The sequence below is a fragment of the Anser brachyrhynchus genome (genome assembly GCF_964034855.1).
Source record: "Anser brachyrhynchus genome assembly, chromosome: 17".
NCBI lineage: Eukaryota > Metazoa > Chordata > Aves > Anseriformes > Anatidae > Anser > Anser brachyrhynchus.
Window position 1 is genome coordinate 3,653,646 of NC_137710.1, and position 22,502 is coordinate 3,676,147.

The window sequence follows — 22,502 nt, forward strand, 5'->3', positions numbered from 1 at the left end:
CAGCTGGAGCGGGGCTGGGGGGGTGTCAGTCCGGGTGAGCGTGTGGTGGGCCCCTGGGGCAGCAGACCCAAGTAAACCTGGCGTGCCCACCTCTTTTTGGAACAAGGGAACCGAGTACTGCTGCCTTTGGACAATAACAAGGCAGTTTTTTGAGGGGCTGTAATTTGATTTGGTAACTACCTGCTTGGAGCTGCCTATACCCCACAACACGCTTCCTACCGCTTTTCTTGCGGCTATTAACCACTGTACCGCCGCAGGCACGTTCCCCTGACTCAGAGGGGCCCCTTACCACCCTCAGCCTTTTATTTTCTTCTTTCCACTCCTTCCACGTGGACCCCCTTGGCCCCGCCCCCCCCAGGCCCCGCCTTTCCTCGCTCGGCCCCCGCGGGGCCCTGCCCCCGGAAACGGCCGGGCCGGGCCGGGCCGCGATGGCCGCCGCAGCGCCGGGCAGAGCCGGGCCCCGCTGAGCTTCCCCCGGCCCCCCCCCCCCGGAGCCCGTTCCCGGGCCGGGCCCCGCCATGGGCTCGCTGTTCCGCGGCGAGCCGCTGTGCCTGGCGCAGCTCTTCCTGCAGAGCGGCTCGGCCTACGAGTGCCTCAGCGAGGTGGGCGAGCGCGGCCTGGCCGAGTTCCGAGACGTGAGTAGCGGTTGTGGAAACAGCCCCCGGGGCCCCCGGCTGGGCGCCGGGTGCGGGCCTGGCTCCGCGGGGCGGGGAGGGAGGCCCGTGGAAAAGGTAGCGCGGGGCCGCGGCCTCCCTGAGGCTCAGGGGAGGGCCCGATCCCACCCCTCACACGGGCGGTGTAACCTCTGGCTTTTGTGGAGCATCCTGTGGAGAGCCCGTTATGCGCCTGAAGCCACCCTGACTTCGGTCTGTAGGTGCACAGCCAGATGTGCCCACCCCGCTGACGAACTGATGGGAACGTCTCAGTTCTACAAGCTTATTCCTTCACCATCGCACGCTGCCGGTTTGTAAAACGCGTCTGCTCCCAGAGCAGCAGTTCACCTTGAAGGAAGCCAAGTGCCTCGCTAATAGAAGATGGGTTGGGCAATAATTAACTTTGTTTCTGCGTTGTCTCATCGTAATTATATGATCTTTGCTTGCTGACTAAGACTTTGGAATTTCTCTCAGGTATTCTTCATAAATGTAGGTTATAAAATGGTAGCAAGGAAAACTGGGAAAACTTAAATAAAAATAACAGCTGGTTAGCAAATACCGCAGGTAGGAGGATCCTGTAAGAATCATTACACGGGTATTGTGTTTAAAGGCCACAGATGCCATTTCAAGTAGTCCTGATTTTAAAGTTGAACATGTAGCCAGAGACAATGCACGCTCATGGAGAAGCGTGGAAAAAGATCTGGTCAAAGCTTAACGTTTCGAATCGAATTTATGGAAAAGTATAGCAAAAAAATGTTTATAGATAGGTTCACATTTATTAATTTGAAGTCTTTAAGCAGTACTTTAAAACTGTAGGAATAATATGGGGGTGGTTTCTCCAGTAGACTTGAGTTAGTTTGTTATCAGTGTCTTTCATTCTTTTCACTCAAATAATTCTGTTTTAGTAAAACCTTGCTATTGGAAGACTTCTGTCTTTTTTTTTAAATAGCTTCCTAGCTGAAAAGCAGTTTGTAGAAAGAGTGCGCGTACGGTACATGCAAAACTGGCTCCATGAAGTCAGAGAAACAATTGTGTTTTTTAGGGGTGTTTTTTATTTCATTACCTAATAAGTGTTTTATCCTCCTTCAGCTCAAGCCAAACGTAAGTGTATTTCAGAGGAAATTTGTGAATGAAGTAAAGAAATGTGAAGAAATGGAAAGAATACTTGGTGAGCTTTATTTTCATACCTATTTTCATCTCATCTGTGGCTTTATTAAAATTCACTTTGCAAGAGGAACTACAGTGGAGGTTTCAGCTAGAGCTTTTCTTGTTTTTTCCCAGTGTTGCACCATTTTAATGTTTTGGAATCTTATAAATTTTTCCTGTCTGTGAAAAAATAAAATACACGTACTCAAGTACGTAGTTTGCAGCTCTTTGGAGCTGGAGATGGCTTATTTGACTGCAGTACTGAATTGGGTCAGAACATACAAGTATGTTCCTTAATCTGCATTCATACGCTGTGTCAGCTTTGAGCGTATCACATGATTGTTTAGGTTGGAAGGGACCTCTTGAGATAACTTAGTCCTGTCTCCTGCTCTAGCAGAGTGAGCTAGAGCACATTGTCCAGGGCTCTGTTCAGTGAGGTTTCGAATACATCTAAAGGTAGAGACTCTAGGGCCTCTGGGCAGCCTGTTCCAATATTTTACCACTACCCGTTTCTTAGTTTTGTATATGTAAAATTTACATATGGTCCAACGTGTGTTAAATATATCCGTGTTTTTTTTTTTTTTAGCGTAGAAGTGAAGAAGAGTTGTTAATGCGTTGCTGATAAACAGTTGAGACCATTTCTGTATTGACTGCTTAAAATACTGCTTGGACCATGGAAACGTTACTCTAGATATTCCCTTGACTTATAAAATAAACCCAATTTCTCATGTAATGCAACTCAGTGCTGTTGAACTTCCAAGTAGTCTCCAAAACATTTTAAGTTACTGATAATTGTTTTCACATGATAGTCAAGGAATAGAGAAAGGACATGAAGAGCGTTACGGCCAAGATGCAGGTTCCTTCAGTATACCCAGAGGAAAAGCCGCTGTTGAAGGATTCTTTTATTGGAATCTCTTATCAGAGCCACGTGCTGGTCATGCCAAACATCCCAGTAGCTATCGTGGCAATCTCACCACCCAGCATGAGTTGCATGCGTTGTCAGGGTTTCTTAAGCCTCCTTGTTTGAACACCTTTTATTCCAAACATGGATTGTTGAGCAGCACATCAGTTTTTGGCGGATGGCATTAGGAGCAGAAAGTAGCAACAAAAACATATTATGAAAAGTCAAAAGCTTCTTAAAAAGTGCTCGTGGTTGGAAAGTTTCAGTCTGTGGTCTCTGAAGATAGTTTACTTCTGCAAGCGTCCATGGGAGCAATGCTCACTCTCTGTCTTGTATTGCTAGCACTTCATAAGCTGCTCTTTTTCTCCATGGAGCACTAATCTTTACCCTTTCTTTGTGTTCATTTTGAAGACTCTTTGTGTATTGTTGCCAAGATAAATTAATAAAATAATTAGGGCTTGATGCTGCAGTGTGATCAGTGCTCTCAATAAGAGCTGAAGATCAACTGTGCAATTTTCAGTTTCATTTCCGATTGTTTTTTTTCTCCAGGGTATTTAGTACAAGAAATTAAAAAGGCGGATATTCCTCTTCCTGAAGGAGATGTTGCTCCTCCTGCGCCCTTGCTGAAACATATTTTAGAAATCCAGGTAATTTTTTCACACTCCATATGCCCAAACTGTTTTCAGTTTAAAATATAAATTAAAAAAAAATTCAAAAAAATAACATAAACAAACATAGTAAAAAAATAAAATAAATAAACATCCATGTTTTCCAGGGTGTGTGAGAATTTTATATGCCCAAGGCTCTGTTTGCCCGTGTTGGTTGTGTAATGAAACACGGTGCTCTTTTCTGTGAGTGCTTATAATTTTGAATGGCATTCTGTTCTGCTCTAATTCTATCGATAGAATAGGTAGCTGTCTCACCCTCACGTTCCAAGTTCTAATTCCAAGTCTGCCTTACTTAGCTCAGACACAAATTAGGGTTGTAACAACAGACTTAATGGATGCTAGTGGAGGATCAAGCATACTCAATACAAAGCGATCTTTGGCAGGCTGAGCAAGAAAATCTATGGAGCTTAAGTTAATTAAGAAATTGAAAAGTTCCTGTTGTTAAGCCAAATTAACTTGCTTAAAATTCATCCTCCCCCAGTTTCCAAAATGGTGTAACTGATTCTGTATTGTTTTTATTTCATGTAACAGGAACAGCTGCAGAAGCTGGAAACAGAATTGAGAGAAGTAAATAAAAACAAAGAAAAGCTGAGGAAAAATCTGCTTGAACTGACAGAATACACGTGCATGTTGGATGTCACACAAACGTTTGTCAGGAGAACAGCAGAGGTACTACTTGTGGTGTTTGACTAGAATTGTGTGTCATGTGATGGTTCTGTTGCGTGCTGTTAGTGCTTCTAGTTAAGTGCACGACTTCCTGTTGGGCTTTACAGCACCATACATTGTTTGTTTGTGCTCGGTACCTAGCGAACCTGGCTCACAACTGCTTGTGCTGTATGTACAGGCATTAGGCATATGCACAGCAAAACGCAGCCCTGAAACTTAGGAGCTTTGTGATTTCTCTGTTGATTCATCTGAATGTTACTGCTGATGTCAGCAGAAGATGAAGTCATATTCGTGTTATTTTGATGTGTAAATTGTGCTGAGAAATTTATCACGTAACCTTTGCAACAGTGACTATAATTGCTGAGTGACTCACTGGAGATCCCAAGATATCTCTGTTGTCTGAATTGAGTGCAGGAAATGCTTTTGTATTTTCACTGAAAGAATTAATTAGCTTTTCCTCTATAGAATCATAAATGAACCAAAATATTTTTTCTGAATGCTGTGAATGATATTTCTTTTATTTCCTAGTATGAATCCCATTTACACATGAATTATGAAGAATTTCCATCTGTGGAAAACGAGCCATTTGTGGATTACAACTGTATGCATAGACTGGGTGCCAAGCTTGGGTAGGTATGGTTCAGCCGAGGTATGCCAGGTTGTCGTGGTGTGCTGTTTCAAAACTGCTGGGTGAGCTGCTGTAAATAACAGGCTAGTTTCTCAAGATGGGATGTTGTGTGACTCCAGTGATTTAAGATGAGCCAAACCATTTTAGAACGGGTGTCCCAAATGCATCTCTGAAACAAAACTGGATTCTTTAAAGGGATAAGGTCTGCACCAAGAATACTGTCATAAAGCTTTCGTCAGACCAAGTATGTGTGTTTAGAGCATTTAAGATTTTCCGTAATTTTGGTACTTTCTTCTACTGTTCAAACTGTTTGTCTAGGATAAACACACAGTTTTTCAATGAGCTGTCTGAGTCAATTGTAAATGTAACATTATTAACGGTATTGCCTACTTGCCTTTAAAATGATATATGGAAACAGCTCCCTGCAATGTCATTTTTAGAGTACCTTACTGAATAAAAAATTAAGAACCTTACTACTGCAGAAAGAAATTACATTAAATATTCTAGTTGTTTGTTCAGGCCTATAATCCATCTGTTTTCCAAATAGAAATTGTGTCTCTATTTTATATACCAGTTAGTTCCTATATAGGGTGTGGTGTTTCCTTCTCTGGAGTTGCTGGATGTGAAATTCTTGTGACTGTGATCTGGAGAGATGATGTGTTCTGAGATTTTACTTCATGGATTGTGACTTACTTTTCAAATGTGTTTTTTTCTTTTTTTCATAGATTTATATCTGGGTTAGTTCATCGAGCAAAAGTTGAAGCGTTTGAAAAAATGCTGTGGAGAGCCTGTAAAGGATACACTATTCTTACGTATGCAGAGTTGGATGAATGTCTGGAAGATCCAGATACAGTGAGTAAACATCGTAACTATCGGTTTATTTTGTTTGTACTCTTCATGTGACCTGAAAGAATTGCTGCTCAGGTCTGCAGTGAATGTAAATAATTTCCTAGAGCCTTTGGAGAGAAAATCACTTTCGAATATTATAACTGGCAACTTCAAAATTAGAGGTCTCAATTCCATCATAACACTAGGAATGGTTCAGCTTGATGCGTGCAGAATCACAGAATATCCCAAGTTGGAACGGACCCACAAGGATGATCGAGTCCAACTCTGGGCTCCACACAACGCTACCTAAAAATTAAACTACGTGTCCGAAAGTGTTGTCCAAACACTTCTCGAACTCCAGCAGGCTTGATGCTGTGACTGCATCAGACTGTGACTGGGAGCCTGTCCCAGTGCCCGACCGCCCTCTGGGTGCAGAACCTTTCCCTAACACCCAGCCTGACCCACCCCTGTCCCAGCTCCATGCCGTTCCCTCGGGTCCTGTCGCTGTCCCCAGAGAGCAGAGCTCAGCGCCTGCCCCGCTCCCTTTGTGAGGAAGCTGCAGGCCGCCATGAGGCCTCCCTCAGCCTTCTGTCCTTCCAGCTGAACAAACCAAGCGACCTCGGCTGCTCCTCATATGTCTTGTCCTTTATTGCAGAACTTTATTGTGGAATAGTTGTGTCTTTGTTTGGCTACCTTGATCAAAATGCGTGGCATAGATGGCTGCTTGGATATTTATTAACCAGGTCTATACAGGCCATTACCTTTTAATAATCCTTTTATTTGTTCATTCAGTAGTTAAAGAAAAATGTCTGGAATATAGTCAGTCTTCTATGAAGATTTTTCTCTAAGCTTACAAATTCACTTTGTAAATTAGCAGCTGTGGCTGTCCAATATTAATTTAAACTTTACTTTGATTTTTTTGATTTTTTTTTGATTTTTTTGTTACTAAAAAAACCCTTTGAAATATTGGTACACTTGAATTTTATTTTTTGTTCTTAACTAAAATGGTGGAATGTTAATGCTACTAACACTTCTCTAACTACACAGTAAAATAACAAATTTGAATAAGTACAGCATAGGAGAGTTGTCGGTTAAAAATAAACTGTATCAACTTACCCTTTTTTTTTTTCCAGGGTGAAACCACAAAATGGTTTGTGTTTTTAGTGTCCTATTGGGGTGAACAAATTGGCCAGAAAGTTAAGAAGATTTGTGACTGGTAAGAAGCAAATTTTATATAATTTCTTTATGTCTGGATTATTTTTTTCTTCGTTTTCCCCTTCCTCCCCTTCCTTGGAAATGTTGATTTCGTGCAAGGTTTTGAAGTTAAATTTGTTTTTTTCCTAGCCCCTCAGTTGCATCTAGCTTTATAATTATCTCACGTACAAATAAATGTATGAGTCATTTTATCTGCAGTCTTTATTAAGTATTGGCAAAACAGTGACTGCCAGTTGAATCTGGTCCGTGGTTATTAGACGGCATGTTGCAGATTTGACGAGGGCCTGGGGCTGGCTGTGTTATTTTTCTTTAGGTTGGTTATTTAGTACAGACTTCTGTGTTTCTGTAGTTATCACTGTCATGTGTATCCCTATCCAAATACCATGGATGAGCGTACGGCAGTTGTTGAAGGACTAAACGTTCGTATTCAGGATCTTCGTACTGTGAGTAAATTGCAATGTATTCCCTTTGCTGTAGCTACTGCACTATAGGAAATCACTTAACGTGTCACAGTATTAAATACATTAATATATTTCTAAAATTCTTGTGGCTTTGCATCTGAACTTGACCCTATGTAGTGTCCATGGTCTGGAGTTGCATGTATTTATTACACTTTAGGGTAATTCCACTGCCTAAAACAATGCAGTGCTTATTGCAGCCTCCCACAAATGTAGTTCATCGTTGAAGAAATACTCGGTGCTTTACTGTTGTTAACATAATTGTTCCTACGTTTTCAATGAAAGCTTTTTGTTTTTCTTCTTGGACGAAGGTGCTGCATAAAACCGAGGATTACTTACGTCAAGTTTTGTGTAAAGCATCTGAATCCATCTATACGTGGGTTATCCAAGTAAAGAAGATGAAAGCCATTTATCATGTACTCAACTTGTGCAGTTTTGATGTCACAAATAAATGTTTGATTGCTGAGGTTTGGTGTCCAGTGGCTGATCTGCAAAACTTGCGCCATGCGTTGGAGGAAGGTTCGGTAAGTCAGCTGAATGCTCACGGATGTTAGAACTTCTGTCTTCAACTAAGTATACACATAAGGAAAGAAAAGAATTTAAAATAGGATGAAAGTCAGTCACAGGCAGGTCTCGGTCTCTGTGTACTCATATTAAACAATTTCTTTATGGACAGAGTCTTTTTTAAAACAAATTTTATAAGGAAATTATTAAAATTTGTTATTTCCTATAAAGTAAGGATTAGAACACTGTACGTTAGTGCTTTTAGAGGAACAGGTTAATATAATTTTTATTTTTTAAAGGCACAAAGGGATAAAGGTTAGATTTGAGGGTTACTTCAGGCATGTTTCAAGATCAGTGAAACTGTTGATAGAGAAAATATTTTCACTTTGATTAAATTGTCAACTGAGTTTTCATATAAATGTATCTTCTCTTTCTGTCTGGAATTAGAGGAAGAGTGGAGCCACAATTTCTTCATTCATGAATACCATCCCAACAACACAACCCCCTCCAACTCTGATACGTACCAATAAATTCACTTCAGGGTTCCAAAATATCGTTGATGCTTATGGAGTTGGAAACTATGGGGAAGTTAATCCAGGTTGGTCCTCCAAAATCTGAACTGTGAGCTGTGCTGCCATTATTCCTTGCCTTGTAAGGCTCTGTGTTTAAATACTTTGCTAAACTAGCCACCAGTGATGGCAAAACAGTGACAACCGTACTGATTATTAGTAGCTGTTTTAAAACTTCAGCAGCTCATCAAAAGTACAAATGGTGTTCCAAGCAGTAAGATGGGATTTAATTTTAGTGCGTTATTTCAGCGTAAAAACAGCAGTAGCAATTGCATATTGTTTCTTTATATGCTTTACCTTGGATAAGAAAAATATTTAGGGAAAAGAAGAAGACTTGGTAATGGCTACTGTTCTTGCTCAAGTGTGAAGCTCATCACTTGAAAAAATCCTGCTTGTTGTATAGCCCAGTTAGTTTAATATCTTCATGTATTTTTATAGCTATCTTGACTATGAGAGTATCATGTCACGCTGTACAGGGGAATGTAAGGTATACTACAGAGTCAAAGTAACTGGAAAATAACTTTTATTTCCTGGATTCATATTATTATCCTTAGAATTGTCATGTCAGCTGATGCTCAGCTGTGGAGTTGTCACTGCTCAAGGGTGTCATATATATAGATAAGTAAGCTTTAAACTGAATTACATTTATAGCGTGGGTGAGATGTCTGTTAGCATGGGGTGAAATGTCTTTCAAACTTAAAGCTGAACAAATCGAGAGGTTAAAAATACTTTAATTGCTCACACATAATTCAGATACCACCATCATCTATTGTGCTATGTGCCTGAAATCTGTTACGTTGCCATTTCAGCTCTCTATACCATCATCACTTTTCCCTTCTTGTTTGCTGTTATGTTTGGAGACTTTGGGCATGGTCTGCTGATGTTCATCTTTGCACTCCTGACAATACTGTATGAAAACCATCCTAGGTTACAAAGATCGCAGGATGAGGTAAAGAAAATTATAAATAACTTAACTTCCACGAGCAAGATAGTTTCAATTGGATAGTTACTGCATTTCTGGAAAGTAATATTTTTTGTGCATGTATTAGATGGTTTTTTCTTTGTTTTAGGATTTTCCATGTTTAAAATTACCATATTTTTCAAGATTAATGCTTGTTAAGATTAACAATGCTTGTTAAGATTAATCTTAACAAACTATATTTTTATTTGAGAGAGGGGGCTTGTCTTTCCTTCTGCTAAGGCTTCTTAGCGATGCGTGAATTTTACAGAATGTGGTTACAGTGACTAACCTGAGGAGAAAATGGCTTTTCAAATTCTACCTTCTTTTATTGTTTCTGAAAATGAGTTGTAGTTTGAAATTCATAAAACCTAATTTTATCTAATCTTTTAATGACATAGGCTTGGAAAGCAGGAACACTTGCATGTCTTATTAAAAGTATATTTAATTAAAATTAACTTCACTTCTTGAAAAACAGTTCAGGGGAAGAAATGTGTCTTACAAAGACTATTCATTAGTGTAAGGATATCAGTGGGAAAAGTCTCAGTTTGTGTCATGGGAGCTTGCATGGGGAGTTCAAATCTCTGCATTCACCTTAAACCAAAGTTGTCTTTCTGAATATACTTGCTGCTAGCTCTATGTCCTAATGCAGCCTTTGCATATAAATCGCTTGGCATGAAGTTGCAAATGTGGAGAGATGAATCTCAGGCATTTAGTGACTGATATTTTCAAATTGCATATTTGCATGCTTAAGGAAAAGGTTTTTGTTCCATTTTGATTGATCTTGGGTTTCCTCGTACTATTTATAGGCTATTTGTAAGGATTTTTAGTTTTTAGAAGTTTTGTGAGGCGAAAAATGTTTCTTTTAGAAAAGTGTAGATAGCAATTATTCATATAGCAGATGATGAATGATGTTTTCTTTTTTTCTTTCTTTTTTTTTAAATACTTACAGATAATGAAAATGTTATATGAAGGCCGATACGTTATTTTATTGATGGGTTTGTTTTCTGTATACACTGGACTGATTTATAATGATTGTTTTTCAAAGTCATTAAATATATTTGGTTCCGGATGGAATGTTTCAGCAATGTTTGAGCAGGAGGTTTGGCGGTGAGTAGCATGCCTTCATTTGCTGTATCATTAAAGCAAATCTACTTCCTGCAACAGTTTAACCCTTTGGCTTTTTAGTTGTCCTTTTATTGAGAGTAGTAATGAAATCTGGCAAAATCTAGTTAAACTATCAAATGCTAGTGGGCTAAGCACTAAGTTTCTTCTAAAGTTTCATCTACTCTTAAAATAAAAAAAAGCAGTAATAGTTATTTAGAAACAAAATGAAATTGCTTACTTAAATTGGAAAATCCACAGAGAACACAATTTCTTCCAAAACTGCTGTTGGAATTGGAATATGTATAATTCAGTCAGTCTGTCAGGTTAATCTCTTATTTACCAATGCTGCTTTACTGGGTTATCTTGCTGTCATGTTCTCAGTCACCGAGAACATTTTCTAGACTTTTATAATTAGATGTAGATGAAAATCAGACTCCTCCTGGACCAAATTTTGTTGCAGTACCCTCATGCTATCTATGCTAACTAGGAACTTCTATTAAAAACTGCAGCTAGCGTAATTATCTTATTGGTGGTAAGAGCTCACATGCATTAATTTTAGAGGCAATATTTCTTGGATTTATTCAGTCTCTAAAGCTCCTTAGAGGTGTTTGGCATCTCTTCTTGTGGTCTTCTTGAGATTAGTTCAGGATGTTTATTTACTGGTAGCCAGCAGTTTTCATTTAAATTGTTAAAAGTGTACGACTGTTCTGCTGTAACTAATTAAAACAGATAGAGCAAAGTTTTTGAGAGAAATAGAAAACACAGGGCAAGTTTTGGAGAAACTCGTCCCAAAATACAGTTCTGGAATTAGGCAAGAAGCATTGGTATCTACTGTAAAGGTACTAACAATGACATAAATTAATTACCTAGCAAATATTAGTCTATGCACAGCCTTTCTTGATAGCGCAAAAAAAAAAAAAGGTTGTGAAAAAGTAGGTCTGATAAATCACATAAAGGGGGATAACCTCATTATTTTAGGGTGTTAAGGCCTTTTGGTATTTAAATGTTCACAGCTTGCATTTCCAAAACAGGAAGTGGCTTAAAGTAGAGTCAAAACTACTGACTTTGGTTCAAATGTAAAAGGTTGTGAGTAATTTGTTAATTAAAAACTGTTTGAAGTTATAGTGGAAACTATACCTTATTTTTCCCTTTTACATTTGAATATTTAGTCCTTTGAGTGGTTGTTAGTGAATTTTATGTAAAAGCAAATTGGGAGCTTTTACAATGAGGCTTTATTCTAGGAGAATGCGGAATTAAAAAATCTAGAAACTTTCCTTTCAAAGACAGTGAACTAAGCACAGATTCAGAGCCTAGATTTTTGTTGTTATTTTTACTGACCGGATCCTTTGTACTTAGAAGTTGCTTTATCCATTTATAGGCTGAATCTGGGTGAATGTTTTTGTGATGGAAAACAGGGGTAGTGTCCTGCAGAATGCAAACTACATATTGCCACAATGTTTAAACCATGTTAGATCTGATTGTGATTTTCTTTCTCTGCAGTCTTGAGGATCTGAAGTCTAATCAATTTTTGACGCTGGATCCAAATGTTACTGGTGTATACAATGGAGCTTATCCCTTTGGAATCGATCCGGTTAGTTTTATTCTTTTAAATTCTCCTTTGTGATGATCACTCATCTTTAAATTAGACTTTGGTATGTGTATTAGGAAGATAAACAGATTTTTTTTTCCCATGGTATGTTTTTTCTCTCAATTCAAAAAGTTTGTTCATTTATGAATCAAAGAAAGATTTAACTATTTTTACAAAACTCAAACTTCAGCTGTGATTTCATTTTGAGGTAGAATTCTGGTGTCCTAATAGAAAAAGAATACAGTTTTATTCCTTCTATTACATTGTTCTGAAATGTGTGTTTTGTCTCATTTCTTCCTCAGATCTGGAATTTGGCAAGCAACCGTCTCAGTTTTTTAAATTCTTTCAAAATGAAAATGTCTGTGATTTTTGGAGTAGCTCACATGACGTTTGGAGTTGTATTGGGGGCATTTAACCACTTGTAAGTACAAGAAGTTAAGATAATATTATCATTACATACTTCTTGTCAAGTCTTGAATTATAATAGTTAACGTGGTAAGAGAAGTGATGATTTATTATTATTATTATTATCTTTTTAAAAAACAGGATAATAGTAATTGTATTATGACAGTAACATGGAGATTTCCTTTCACATAAATTAGGTAATGGGTCAGTATTATGACAAAAATCTGAAGCGACCGATAAATAGGGTATTTTATTTTACTTTTTGTTAAATACAAATACATGCTTCATATGGTCTTGATTTCCACTGAAATACCTGGTTAAAACTTTACTGAATACGAAGAAATCATTTTTTTAATTCTAATTTTTGTCCTACTCTATGAAAGTGCAACCACTGTTCTGTTTCATTGAAATCATGTTTGGGCCCCATACTTATTTTTGATCTTTCTTGGTAAAACTTTTTTTTCCCATTTTTATCTTTCAGACATTTCAAGAAGAAGTACAATATTTATTTGGTTTTTATTCCTGAACTTTTATTCATGATGTGCATCTTTGGCTACCTTGTGTTTATGATCTTCTTTAAGTGGTTAGCATACTCTGCAGAGGACTCTACATCTGCTCCTAGCATTCTGATTGAGTTTATTAACATGTTCCTGTTTCCTGGTGGTGAAACAGATGTCTTTTATACTGGGCAGGTTAGTAATGTTCTTGCAAGCTTCTGATGATCCTGTGTTCCCTGTTCAGTTAACTGCTTTACAAGTCATGTTCCCCTACGAAGGGGAATGTATCAGACTAAGGGGAAAATGAATAAACAGTACCATTAAATAATATTTTCATTCTTTAATTTTAAGATTTTATGTAGTGCTTGTAAAAATACGTTTCTAGAACAAAATCACCCAGTTTAGAGTTGAGGTTAGAGAACAGGGCCATATTCTTGTGATTTTGATTCTTTCCTGTGTACTGTAAATAATCTTAGTACACTGTGCATCAGTCATGTATTAACTTAGAACCAAGTCCTGAAGGTGCTGCATGCCTATAACCCCATTTAAGGGCCTGATTAAGTAAATACTTGCATGGATTTTCAATTTGGAGCACATGCCCACTGAAATCAGTAGTATTTTTCTTGTATTTTGCTCAAAGAGGTTTTTAAAGGAAAATGGGAAGGCTTTTACTAACTTTGATTTTGGAACCTGATCTCATTTTCTTTCTTTCCTACTTATGAACAGGTTGGTCTACAGAGGTTTTTACTGAGTCTTGCTTTTCTTTCTGTTCCCGTAATGCTTTTTGGAAAACCACTTTATTTATATTGGTTGCACAGTGGAAGACGAGGCATTAGAACGTACAGGGTGAGTATTGAGATACTTTTAGATATTTCTTCAGTATAGAAAAACTCAGCTAGTATTATTGCATACAGAATAATGTCCATAACTAGATGCTTCTATACAACGTGGAACATTTTCATCTGTAATGTATGATAATGTTTTGTTCCTCTACACTCTGGTCATTTTTGCCTTTGGGAATGTTACTTCTTGCAACTTCTTTAAACAAATTTTAACTTTGAGAGCCCACTCTCAAAATCCATTTTAAAACTGGGAGTCCACTTAGCAAACAGACACGATGCATTTCAATTTTGCAGAGTGGCTACAAGCTAATTCGAAAAGAGAGTGAAGAAGAACTCTCTCTGCTGCGATCTCATGATGTGGAAGAAGGAAGCAGTCATTCAGACAGTGGGCACAGAGAAGGGGATGAAGAGGAGGTAACTATCTTATTTAATTTCTAATTAGTATGTCCTTGAAAGCAAATTAGAAGTTGAAAATCAAGAAGATGGTTTGTGTACTGAGTCCATGGAAGTTTGTAAGAATATCAGCCGAGCCTTTACAAAGACCTTGATGCATGAATGCAATTCATGTATTTTTATTTGTTGCTATTTTATCATTATTTATTAGTATGTTCAGATTGTGGTACAGCAAACCACATCTATCTGTAGCGGAGAACATGAGGAGGGCTTTATTTGAATCAGACTACAGCGCTGTTTTTTTTGAATTGAAGAAGTGGTATAAATTTTCTTTTTTTCCTGCGTGCTTTTATGGATCCTTAACATTAAGGAAAGAAGATGACTGTGCAATTTCCTGTTAATTAACCTTGACTTTTCACCTAGAGAAAACTTTTTATAGTTGAATATTAGATGTGACAAAGCCTATTTCTAATGGGGGTTTGAAGATGTTAAATTGAATTCCTAGTCCTAGCTATTATTGCTATCTACTGTGGTCAAATCTGTAAAAGTATTTACTGTTTCCACGGATTTCATGTACATTTAAAGCCAGGAAACTGCTTCAGTTTCCCAGTGTGTGGTCTACATGTAGTGGTTACTTCACTGGGAGCAGTAGAATTTTGCTAGCTACGTGTAGAAAATAGAAGAATTGTTTGCTTAAATAAAATGTCATAGTTTCTTGCAAAGTAGTTGAAACTTGCAGTGGTGTTAGGCTTGGTGCTCTATTAGCAACAAGCACATGCATTTAGATTTTAGTTATTAATGTAATTGTTTCTCTGTCACTCCTATTACTAATAATTAACCCTGGTTTTAACGATTCAAAAAATGACATTATAAACTTGCAATATCAATAGAACGGGAATTGGAGATGTGGTTGGTTTTACTACCTTTATTGTTCAAGTGTTAGATCATATTCCTTGCAGAAAAAATAAATTTGCATACATCTTTATCTGTCCACAAAGTAATTGGGGAAACTAACGAGAAAACAATAGCATCTGATTTTTTGTGGTGGTTGTTGTCCTGTAATAAGGATTTTAAATGTGCCAGTGGCTTTTTTTTTTTAATTTGATATGAAGTCAGTGTATTACCCCTTAATGGCTTTTCTGTATAATAAGATTTACAGATGAATGTTTTTTTTTCATGCCGTGCTATGTTGTTCAAATGAATACAAATATATTTTCATATTTTAGTTTAATTTTGCAGATGTTTTTATGAATCAAGCAATTCATACCATTGAATACTGTCTCGGATGCATTTCTAATACAGCCTCATATCTGAGACTCTGGGCATTAAGTCTTGCTCATGCACGTAAGTGTTTTTGTCGTTTTTTGGTTGATTTTAAATCTGTTTTGATTTTTAATGCCAGGTAGAGGGGGGCTGGCCTGTTGAAGTAATACTACTATGAAATTATCTTTTACTTAATTAAAAAAAACCAAAACTATTTAATAACCATCTATGGAAAGCCCCAAAACTAGAATTGTAACTTACTGTTTGAAACCTAGTAACATTTTTCATTGATTGTTCTTGGCTGTGTGAAGGTTGATTTATCTGGGTACAATGTTACATAATACTGTATCAGCATCCACAGTACCATTTTTTACCTTCCATTAATTGACCAGTTTGAAAGGTATTTACGACTTGCTGAAGTCATACTATCATAGTGGAAAATGTTGCCAACAGTAGACCTTATTTTGAAACTCAGATGTACCTTTAAGCATTTCTTGAAGGAAAAGGAAAAAAAAAAAAAAAGGGGGGGTAGTGTAGGGAATTGCTTGTAGTTCCCATATTCAGCAAATCCTGTAATCCTGGTTAAGCTACAGTACAGGTCAGGTACAGTAGCTCACTTGGTGGATGTGTGCAGTATCAACATGAATTATGAAAGTTTTATTTTTTTATTTTTTTATTTTTTTCAGAATTATCAGAAGTTCTTTGGCAAATGGTGATGAGAGTGGGTCTTCGTGTGGATACAACATACGGTGTCTTACTGCTAGTCCCCGTTCTAGCCTTTTTTGGTGTGCTAACAGTTTGTATTCTTTTGGTAATGGAGGGGCTTTCTGCTTTTCTCCATGCTATACGACTTCACTGGTAAGTTTTAACTCACCATTTTATAATTACTTCACTACACTGTATACTGGCTTCTTTAGCAGAATTTTTATTTCAAAATATTAGGTGACTTTTTAATAAGTGTAAAGTTTAATAGTCTAATGTTATTTTAATAGATTTTATCTAATTGCATCAAATAAATGGCTTGTTAGTTGAATGTGAATATTCCTCTGGAATACTTCCAGTGCATTCAAATACTATATCCGCTTATGGTGTATATTGACCTCTACCACATTGAGTTGATTATTATGCGAACTATGAACGAGGACATTTGATTTATAGTATTTTAGCTTTTCATACTGTAGAATATTAGTCACTTTGATAAACGTTTTTAATTTCCATCTGGCTATATCACTGAATGGCTCCAGTCTGTTTTATTTATTTGGCACAACAGAACGTTATAGTAGTGAGCAAAACTTGATAAAGTGGGACTGCCCACCCTTAAATATTTTAATTCTTTTTAGTCTTAACATCAGGAGCTCCGCATGTTAGAGTGGATTCAGGTACTTAAGTTGGAACTTGATAAAATTTACAATGTAAGAAAAGACAGACACTTAGTATCTAAACACATGATACAGAGCTATTTGCATTGCTAAGTATTGTCATCATGATACTGTAGATTTGCAAAACAATTAACTGCAGTTAACTCAAAAACAAATTAATAAGACGGAAGTGAGATATGAGCCATAACAGTAGAATGTCTGGATCTTTGAGTCTCCTGAGAAACATCAAATTTGCCTGTGATTGTGATAGGAAGGTTAAGCAGCTGCACAGAAAGTGTAAGTGATGGGATTAGGATTGGTTTTGTTTGGTTTCTTGTGTTGTACAGTTCCGTCATTTGACAATCAGTCATTTTGGATTAATATCCAGATTCTGTTTTTTATCTTGTTTCAGGGTGGAATTTCAGAACAAATTCTACACTGGTGGAGGATACAAGTTTACACCCTTCTCTTTTAAGCACATTTCTTTACATTTTAATAAAGACGATATGGCATAGTTTGGTTGCTGTCAGCAGAAGTGTTTGGGATTGTCTGTTCTAGTAGGACAGTGTTTTTCACTGATTGCCTTATAATGCAGCCAAATAATTTTGTAATATATACCTCCCATAGAACTACATAACAAATTTGGAGCATCTTGGAAAGTATAGGTATAAGCTGTACATTTTTCTTGATAAACTAATGTTGTAAATTAATTTTATTCTTAAAAATAAAGTGTTACTGCTTGTCCTAAAACCAATGTTGGCATTTTTTTGTTAAAGCTGTTTATTTTCTTGACCAATTATTTCTTAAGTTATCTGAAAGACTTTCATCATATTCGACATTCATTACTACTCATATAATCATATACTTAAGCAAGCTACCATCTCATGTACTTTGGGAACAATTTAGCAATGCAACAGAAGCAACGTCTGTTTTCAGTATTTCTTCCAGAAGGATAACAAAACATAATATAAACTTGTACATAGCAACACGACGTGCTCTTCTTTGGCCGTATTTAAAATTGCACTAAAAATGTTAACTTCATGTTCAGAGTTCTGCCCTGAATTACTACTTTATTTCAGAAACCACAGTCATATTTAATGTTACAGAAGGAGGCAGGGTTAGGTGTGGGGATTTGAAGTATCAGCCCTCTTATTTCTCTTTTGTGAAGAATTTTATGATACCTGCTGGTCTGTAAAGCACCTGCAGTGATCTTGATGGGTAAAAGCCTCAGAAAAAATTTGCACTGTCTAGAAGATTTTTGTGCAATGGGGTGTCATCATGTAGAAAGTTTCTACTACGAGTAAGTTTCTCACCAAGAATAAAAAATGGGTCTTAAAACAGGTGTGCTTATGCTTGGCTACCCCCTGACAGGAATGCCTGGTTTGTCTCATGCTGAACCAAAGCTGTTTTTACCCAGCAGGATGGGGGAGGGCTGCAAAGGGGTCCTTTTTTTTTCCATGTGTAACAATGGGGATATTGCCATAATGCTTAACAGCTGTGAAAGGGAGATATTGCCCTACTGTTTAAAAACTGTGCCAGTTAAAATTTGCACTTATTTCATACTAATTCCGAATAAAAACACTGTTTACGCTGTTCAGAGCCGGCCCTTACATCCCTGTGTAGCCATTTAGGGCCCTGGCCGTGCCTCACACAGAGCCCGCCGGGCGGCAGGGGCTGAGGTAAACGCCATCGGGCGGGAGCCGCGCGCGAGGCGGCCGTTGGGCGGGAAGGGGGCCGGGCGCGAGGCGGCCGTTGGGCGGGAACGGGGCTGCGCGTGAGGCGGCCGTTGGGCGTGAGGCGGCCGCTGGGCGGGCCGCGGCCGTCGCTCCTCCCCGAGCCGTTACCGCGGCCACCGCTCAGCGTCGGGCGGCCGCCCGGGGCCTCGCCGCCATGAGCCTGAACGACGTGCGGGTGCGGTGGCTGCGGGACCAAGCGCTCGCGTCGCTGGGGCTGAGCGATCCGGCGCCTTTCGAGGAGCTGCTGAACCGCCACGGCGGTGAGGGGGCGCGGACCGTGCTGCGCTTCTTCAGCCGCGGTGCTGAGGATGATGAAGAGAAGAAAGCCGCGGGGGTGTTGCTGCTGCGGGTCGAGCGGCGCCCCCAGGAGACCAAGGAAGCAGCGGGTGAGGCTGTCCTGCTTGCCCGACCTGCGGGACCCACCCCTGGGTACTGCCTAGTCCTGAAACCCTTCCCGCTGCCCTCTGTCTAGCTGTTTCTCCCTCTTTCAGGCCCCTACTTGTCCCATCTGGAGTCCCAGTCCCTCTCCTTACCCCATTCCCTGACCCTCCATCCCTTGAGCTGTGCCCAGTTGATAACTCAAAAGCTTCTGAAACAGTTACTTGCAGAGGCAAAGAGTCCTGCTCTGGTATTTTATATCCATAAAAGAATTTTGTTCTTACTGTGTAAAAAAGGACCATCAAAGTTAAGCATGAAGTCTGACGTGTGTATAAGTAGATTAAAGGAATGATGTGACCCAACTTTCCACTCTGCACCTCTCAGTGGTTGCAGCTACAACACTGCAAGTTGGTGCTTAAAGGCAGCAAGATGGGGAGAATTAATATTGCTTCATAATAATTATAGCACACAAAGAAGTGTGATCTTTACAGTTGGGGATGCAACTATGTTTCTTCCACCTTTTAAGTGTCTAGAAGCCTGTGTTGAAAGGGGAAGGAGACAAGGTGCAACATCTGAAAGACAGGAAAAATAACATTTCAAGTTCTTGAATGGCCCTGGAATTCACGTAGTTGTTTCTTGTGTTACAATGTCTTCACCTTTGCTTCTTGGGCGTGGCATTGCTACAGCCGTTTTCACATCATAGATCAGTCACAAAAAAAAAACTTAATTGTTTGAAGGTTCCTTTTGCAAAGTGCCTTCATCTTGGAATTTGTTAACCTACTTATTTTATACTAAAAAGTCAACAGTGCTGGAAAATGCTGATAAGGATGTTCTAGATAAAGCCCAATTACCTGTAGAATTTAGCATGGTCTCTTCCATGTTTGGATTCAGTCCTTCAGCAATAGTGCTGTCCTGTGGGAAAATGTATGGATGTCTGATTGTTGAAAGGTGGTGCTGTAGGGAGAAGAAAAAGCTCAGTTACTTAATTTTAGAAGAAAATTGGAAGGATCCATCTTACGTGCATGGAATACCTGTTCTTTAAGTGAGTTCTCTTGTGTTATTCTTAGACACGACTCAGAAAAGTAAGACATCTGATCCGGAACCCTCAGACAATAAAAGTGTGTCAGGTCATGTATCAACTCTCTCTAGTGTGTCTGAATTGAGTGAAGTAGAGCAAAGACTTGCAGCTGACAGTGTGGAACACACACCCCATGTAAGTCTGTTGTATTCACTCTGTTCTTTTGGGGTATGAAGATGCTGGCTTTCTGATGCAAATATTTCAGTAAAACTTGTGGGCTAATTAAGGAGGTACAATGCAGACCAAGGATTCAGAGCAGAACAGAACATTTTACAAGAGCGGCAATTTTCATTGAAACAGCTGGCCTGTGGTGCCTGCCACAGCCTCTGAAATTGACTGACATTACAAAGGTAATTTACTTGGCAAAACTCTATGTTTTTAGAGAGGAAGTGCGGTAGTGAGTTACTCAGCTACCACATTAGCTATTCCCAGGTTTGCTTGTAACAGAAAGGTTGTAGTTAGAATGATTGCTAGATAAAGACACCATGGGAGGATCATGTAAGGGACAGTGAACAAAGGCTTTTGTACCTCAAGGCTTTTGCCTAATTAGACACTTGGGATGGAGTCTGGTGTTTATAACTAAACTTAGTTTATGACTGAGATGCAGTGGGAGGGGGGTAGGTGCTTGCACATTCTCAGAAAGGCTCTATGGGGGGCATTGAACTGTGGTCCATTTTTTTATGTTTCAAACACTGATGCTCTTGGTCCTGTTGGTCTGGAAATTATCATTGTTTACAAAGCTGATGCTTTTTACTGTTAACTGAGTGATTTTTTTAAACTTTTTTTATGACACCTGTTTACTTGGACAGCAATGTGAAGATAACGTAGTTAAAATAATGCTTCTGTTCCATTGCTCATAGAAGGCAAACATTGTCTTGCTGTTAGGAAACTTGGCAGCAAATAGTAACAGACATTTTTCCTTTTTATTTCGTGTTTCAGTTAACAGAACAGAAAGCTGACAAAGTGTATTTGCATGTGGCTCTTGATGAAATTCCTGAAGAATTTGTCTCAGATGTTAGTGTCTATTTCTTGAGAGACACCAAAGGTATTTGTCCTGAATAACTGCTGGCTCTGTGTTTCCAGACTTTTTATCAATTATAGAATCATTTAGGTTGGAAAAGACCTTCGAGATTGTCAAATCCCATTGTTAACCTGACCTGCTGAGTCCCATCACTGTCCCTTAGCAACACATACATACATTTCTTAAATATTTCCAGGGATGGGGACTCCACCACTTCCCTGGCCAGCCTATTCCAATCCTTGACCACTCCCTCTGTGAAGAAATTCTTCCTAATATTCAATCTAACCTTCCCCTGGAGCAATCTGAGATCATTTCCTCATATTCTGTAACTTGTGATCAGAGAAAAAGGGACTGACAACCTCCTCACTGCAACTTCCTTTCAAGGAATTGTAGAGAGCAGTGAGGTCTCCCCTTAGCCTCCTTTTCTTCAGACTAAAGAACCCCTCTTCCCTCAACTCCTCCTCATAAACCTTGTTCTCCAGTCCCTTAAGAAGTAGTTCATACTGAGGAAAAGTGATAATGGCTGGGATTTAGGATAGTGCCTATCCATTCCTAACTGGGTAGGAATGCTCTCGGAGTAGAGCCAGGAATCAAGAACACTTTTCATGTTAAATTTTTGGAAAATTACATATCGTCCACATTTCGCCAGCAGGGATGAAGCTTTCAAGCTGGTCTCGGAGGAACTAATGAGATTTAGTTACTATAACTGCTAGAACTGCGTGAAGTGCGTTGAGAACGAGGAGCTGTATGTGAAAGGTGGACCATAAGGTGGTGATAAGTGCAACTGGGGTATCAAACCTCCTGGCCTGACTCAAATTTTGTTATACAATATCAGCATGTGAAATAGAGGTTCTATTCTGATAGTTCATACTTTTATCATAAAGCCAATGACAATAGCTACTGTTTCTGGTTACAGTCAGACTTCAGTATCTAGTTCCACTCCCACAGTAAACAACTTCTAAACTGAAACAAACAAGTATTTCCATGCCTATTTCCAGGAACAATCAGCCGTCTGTTAACTCTTAGTGCCAGCCACTGATTCCAGCATACATTTATGTGGATTCACTGAGCAGCAGCATGTGTGGTTTAAAGCTACAAAGTATTTTGTATGTGCCTATTACTTTCAGTTTTTCTAAAAACATGAAATATGAGAAAAAAAACTTCATCAAAAAATCTGCAACATTAAAACCAGCAGCAGTTTTGAAAGTGGCTTGCATCAAGCCTAGTTTATTTATTACAATGGCAGTTTGCTTTATTGGAGTTTTAACTTGTTATGGAAAAGAATTTATACAATTGTTTTCATAATTGTGTTCTGTACAATTATTAATTATTTAATTATTGTATTCTGTATGCTAATTGTTTGTATACTTTTTAGAAACAGTTACTGAACCTAATGACCTGACTGAAGCTAATGAGGTTCTTCCTAAAATGATAGAATTTGGTTTACTGACTGATGGTACTCTTTTGATGCTAAAGAATGTAATCTCACAGGTAAATGTTTTACAGCTTTTATATGTGAAGTTTTCAGTTTTCCGTGAGTGATTTGCCTATTTAGTATTCTGCTGACCATGTAGACTACGTATATGAAATCCTTTCATGAATGACCTTCTTATGCCAAAATGAAGTTTGGGGTAATGCTTTT

The 22,502-nt window shown here is 38.6% G+C and overlaps 2 protein-coding genes across 9 annotated transcripts in view; both read left to right on the top strand.

Moving 5' to 3' along the window:
* Positions 1–387: 387 nt before the first annotated feature.
* ATP6V0A2 (ATPase H+ transporting V0 subunit a2) lies at positions 388–18,246 on the top strand. Its single transcript, XM_080560178.1, has 20 exons — positions 388–635; positions 1,743–1,821; positions 3,250–3,347; positions 3,900–4,037; positions 4,563–4,663; positions 5,388–5,514; positions 6,624–6,706; positions 7,055–7,148; positions 7,475–7,687; positions 8,115–8,265; positions 9,046–9,185; positions 10,147–10,304; positions 11,802–11,892; positions 12,192–12,310; positions 12,776–12,986; positions 13,518–13,637; positions 13,928–14,047; positions 15,253–15,370; positions 15,976–16,147; positions 17,060–18,246. Exons 1-20 carry the CDS (start codon positions 519–521, stop codon positions 17,160–17,162), a joined length of 2,553 nt encoding a protein of 850 aa, XP_080416304.1. The 5' UTR covers positions 388–518; the 3' UTR covers positions 17,163–18,246.
* Positions 18,247–18,463: 217 nt separating this feature from the next.
* Positions 18,464–22,502, top strand: part of DNAH10 (dynein axonemal heavy chain 10) — a 68,639-nt gene continuing 64,600 nt past the window's right edge. For 5 of the 8 annotated variants that reach the window (XM_080560133.1, XM_080560131.1, XM_080560132.1 and 2 more), the window contains exons 1-4: positions 18,464–18,769; positions 19,829–19,974; positions 20,779–20,884; positions 22,236–22,351. In XM_080560133.1, coding sequence (XP_080416259.1) covers positions 18,538–18,769; positions 19,829–19,974; positions 20,779–20,884; positions 22,236–22,351 — 600 coding nt within the window. In that variant the 5' untranslated portion in view covers positions 18,464–18,537. The remainder of the gene's footprint in view (positions 18,770–19,828; positions 19,975–20,778; positions 20,885–22,235; positions 22,352–22,502) is intronic. The other 3 variants (XM_080560137.1, XM_080560129.1, XM_080560136.1) reach the window with 2 other exon arrangements.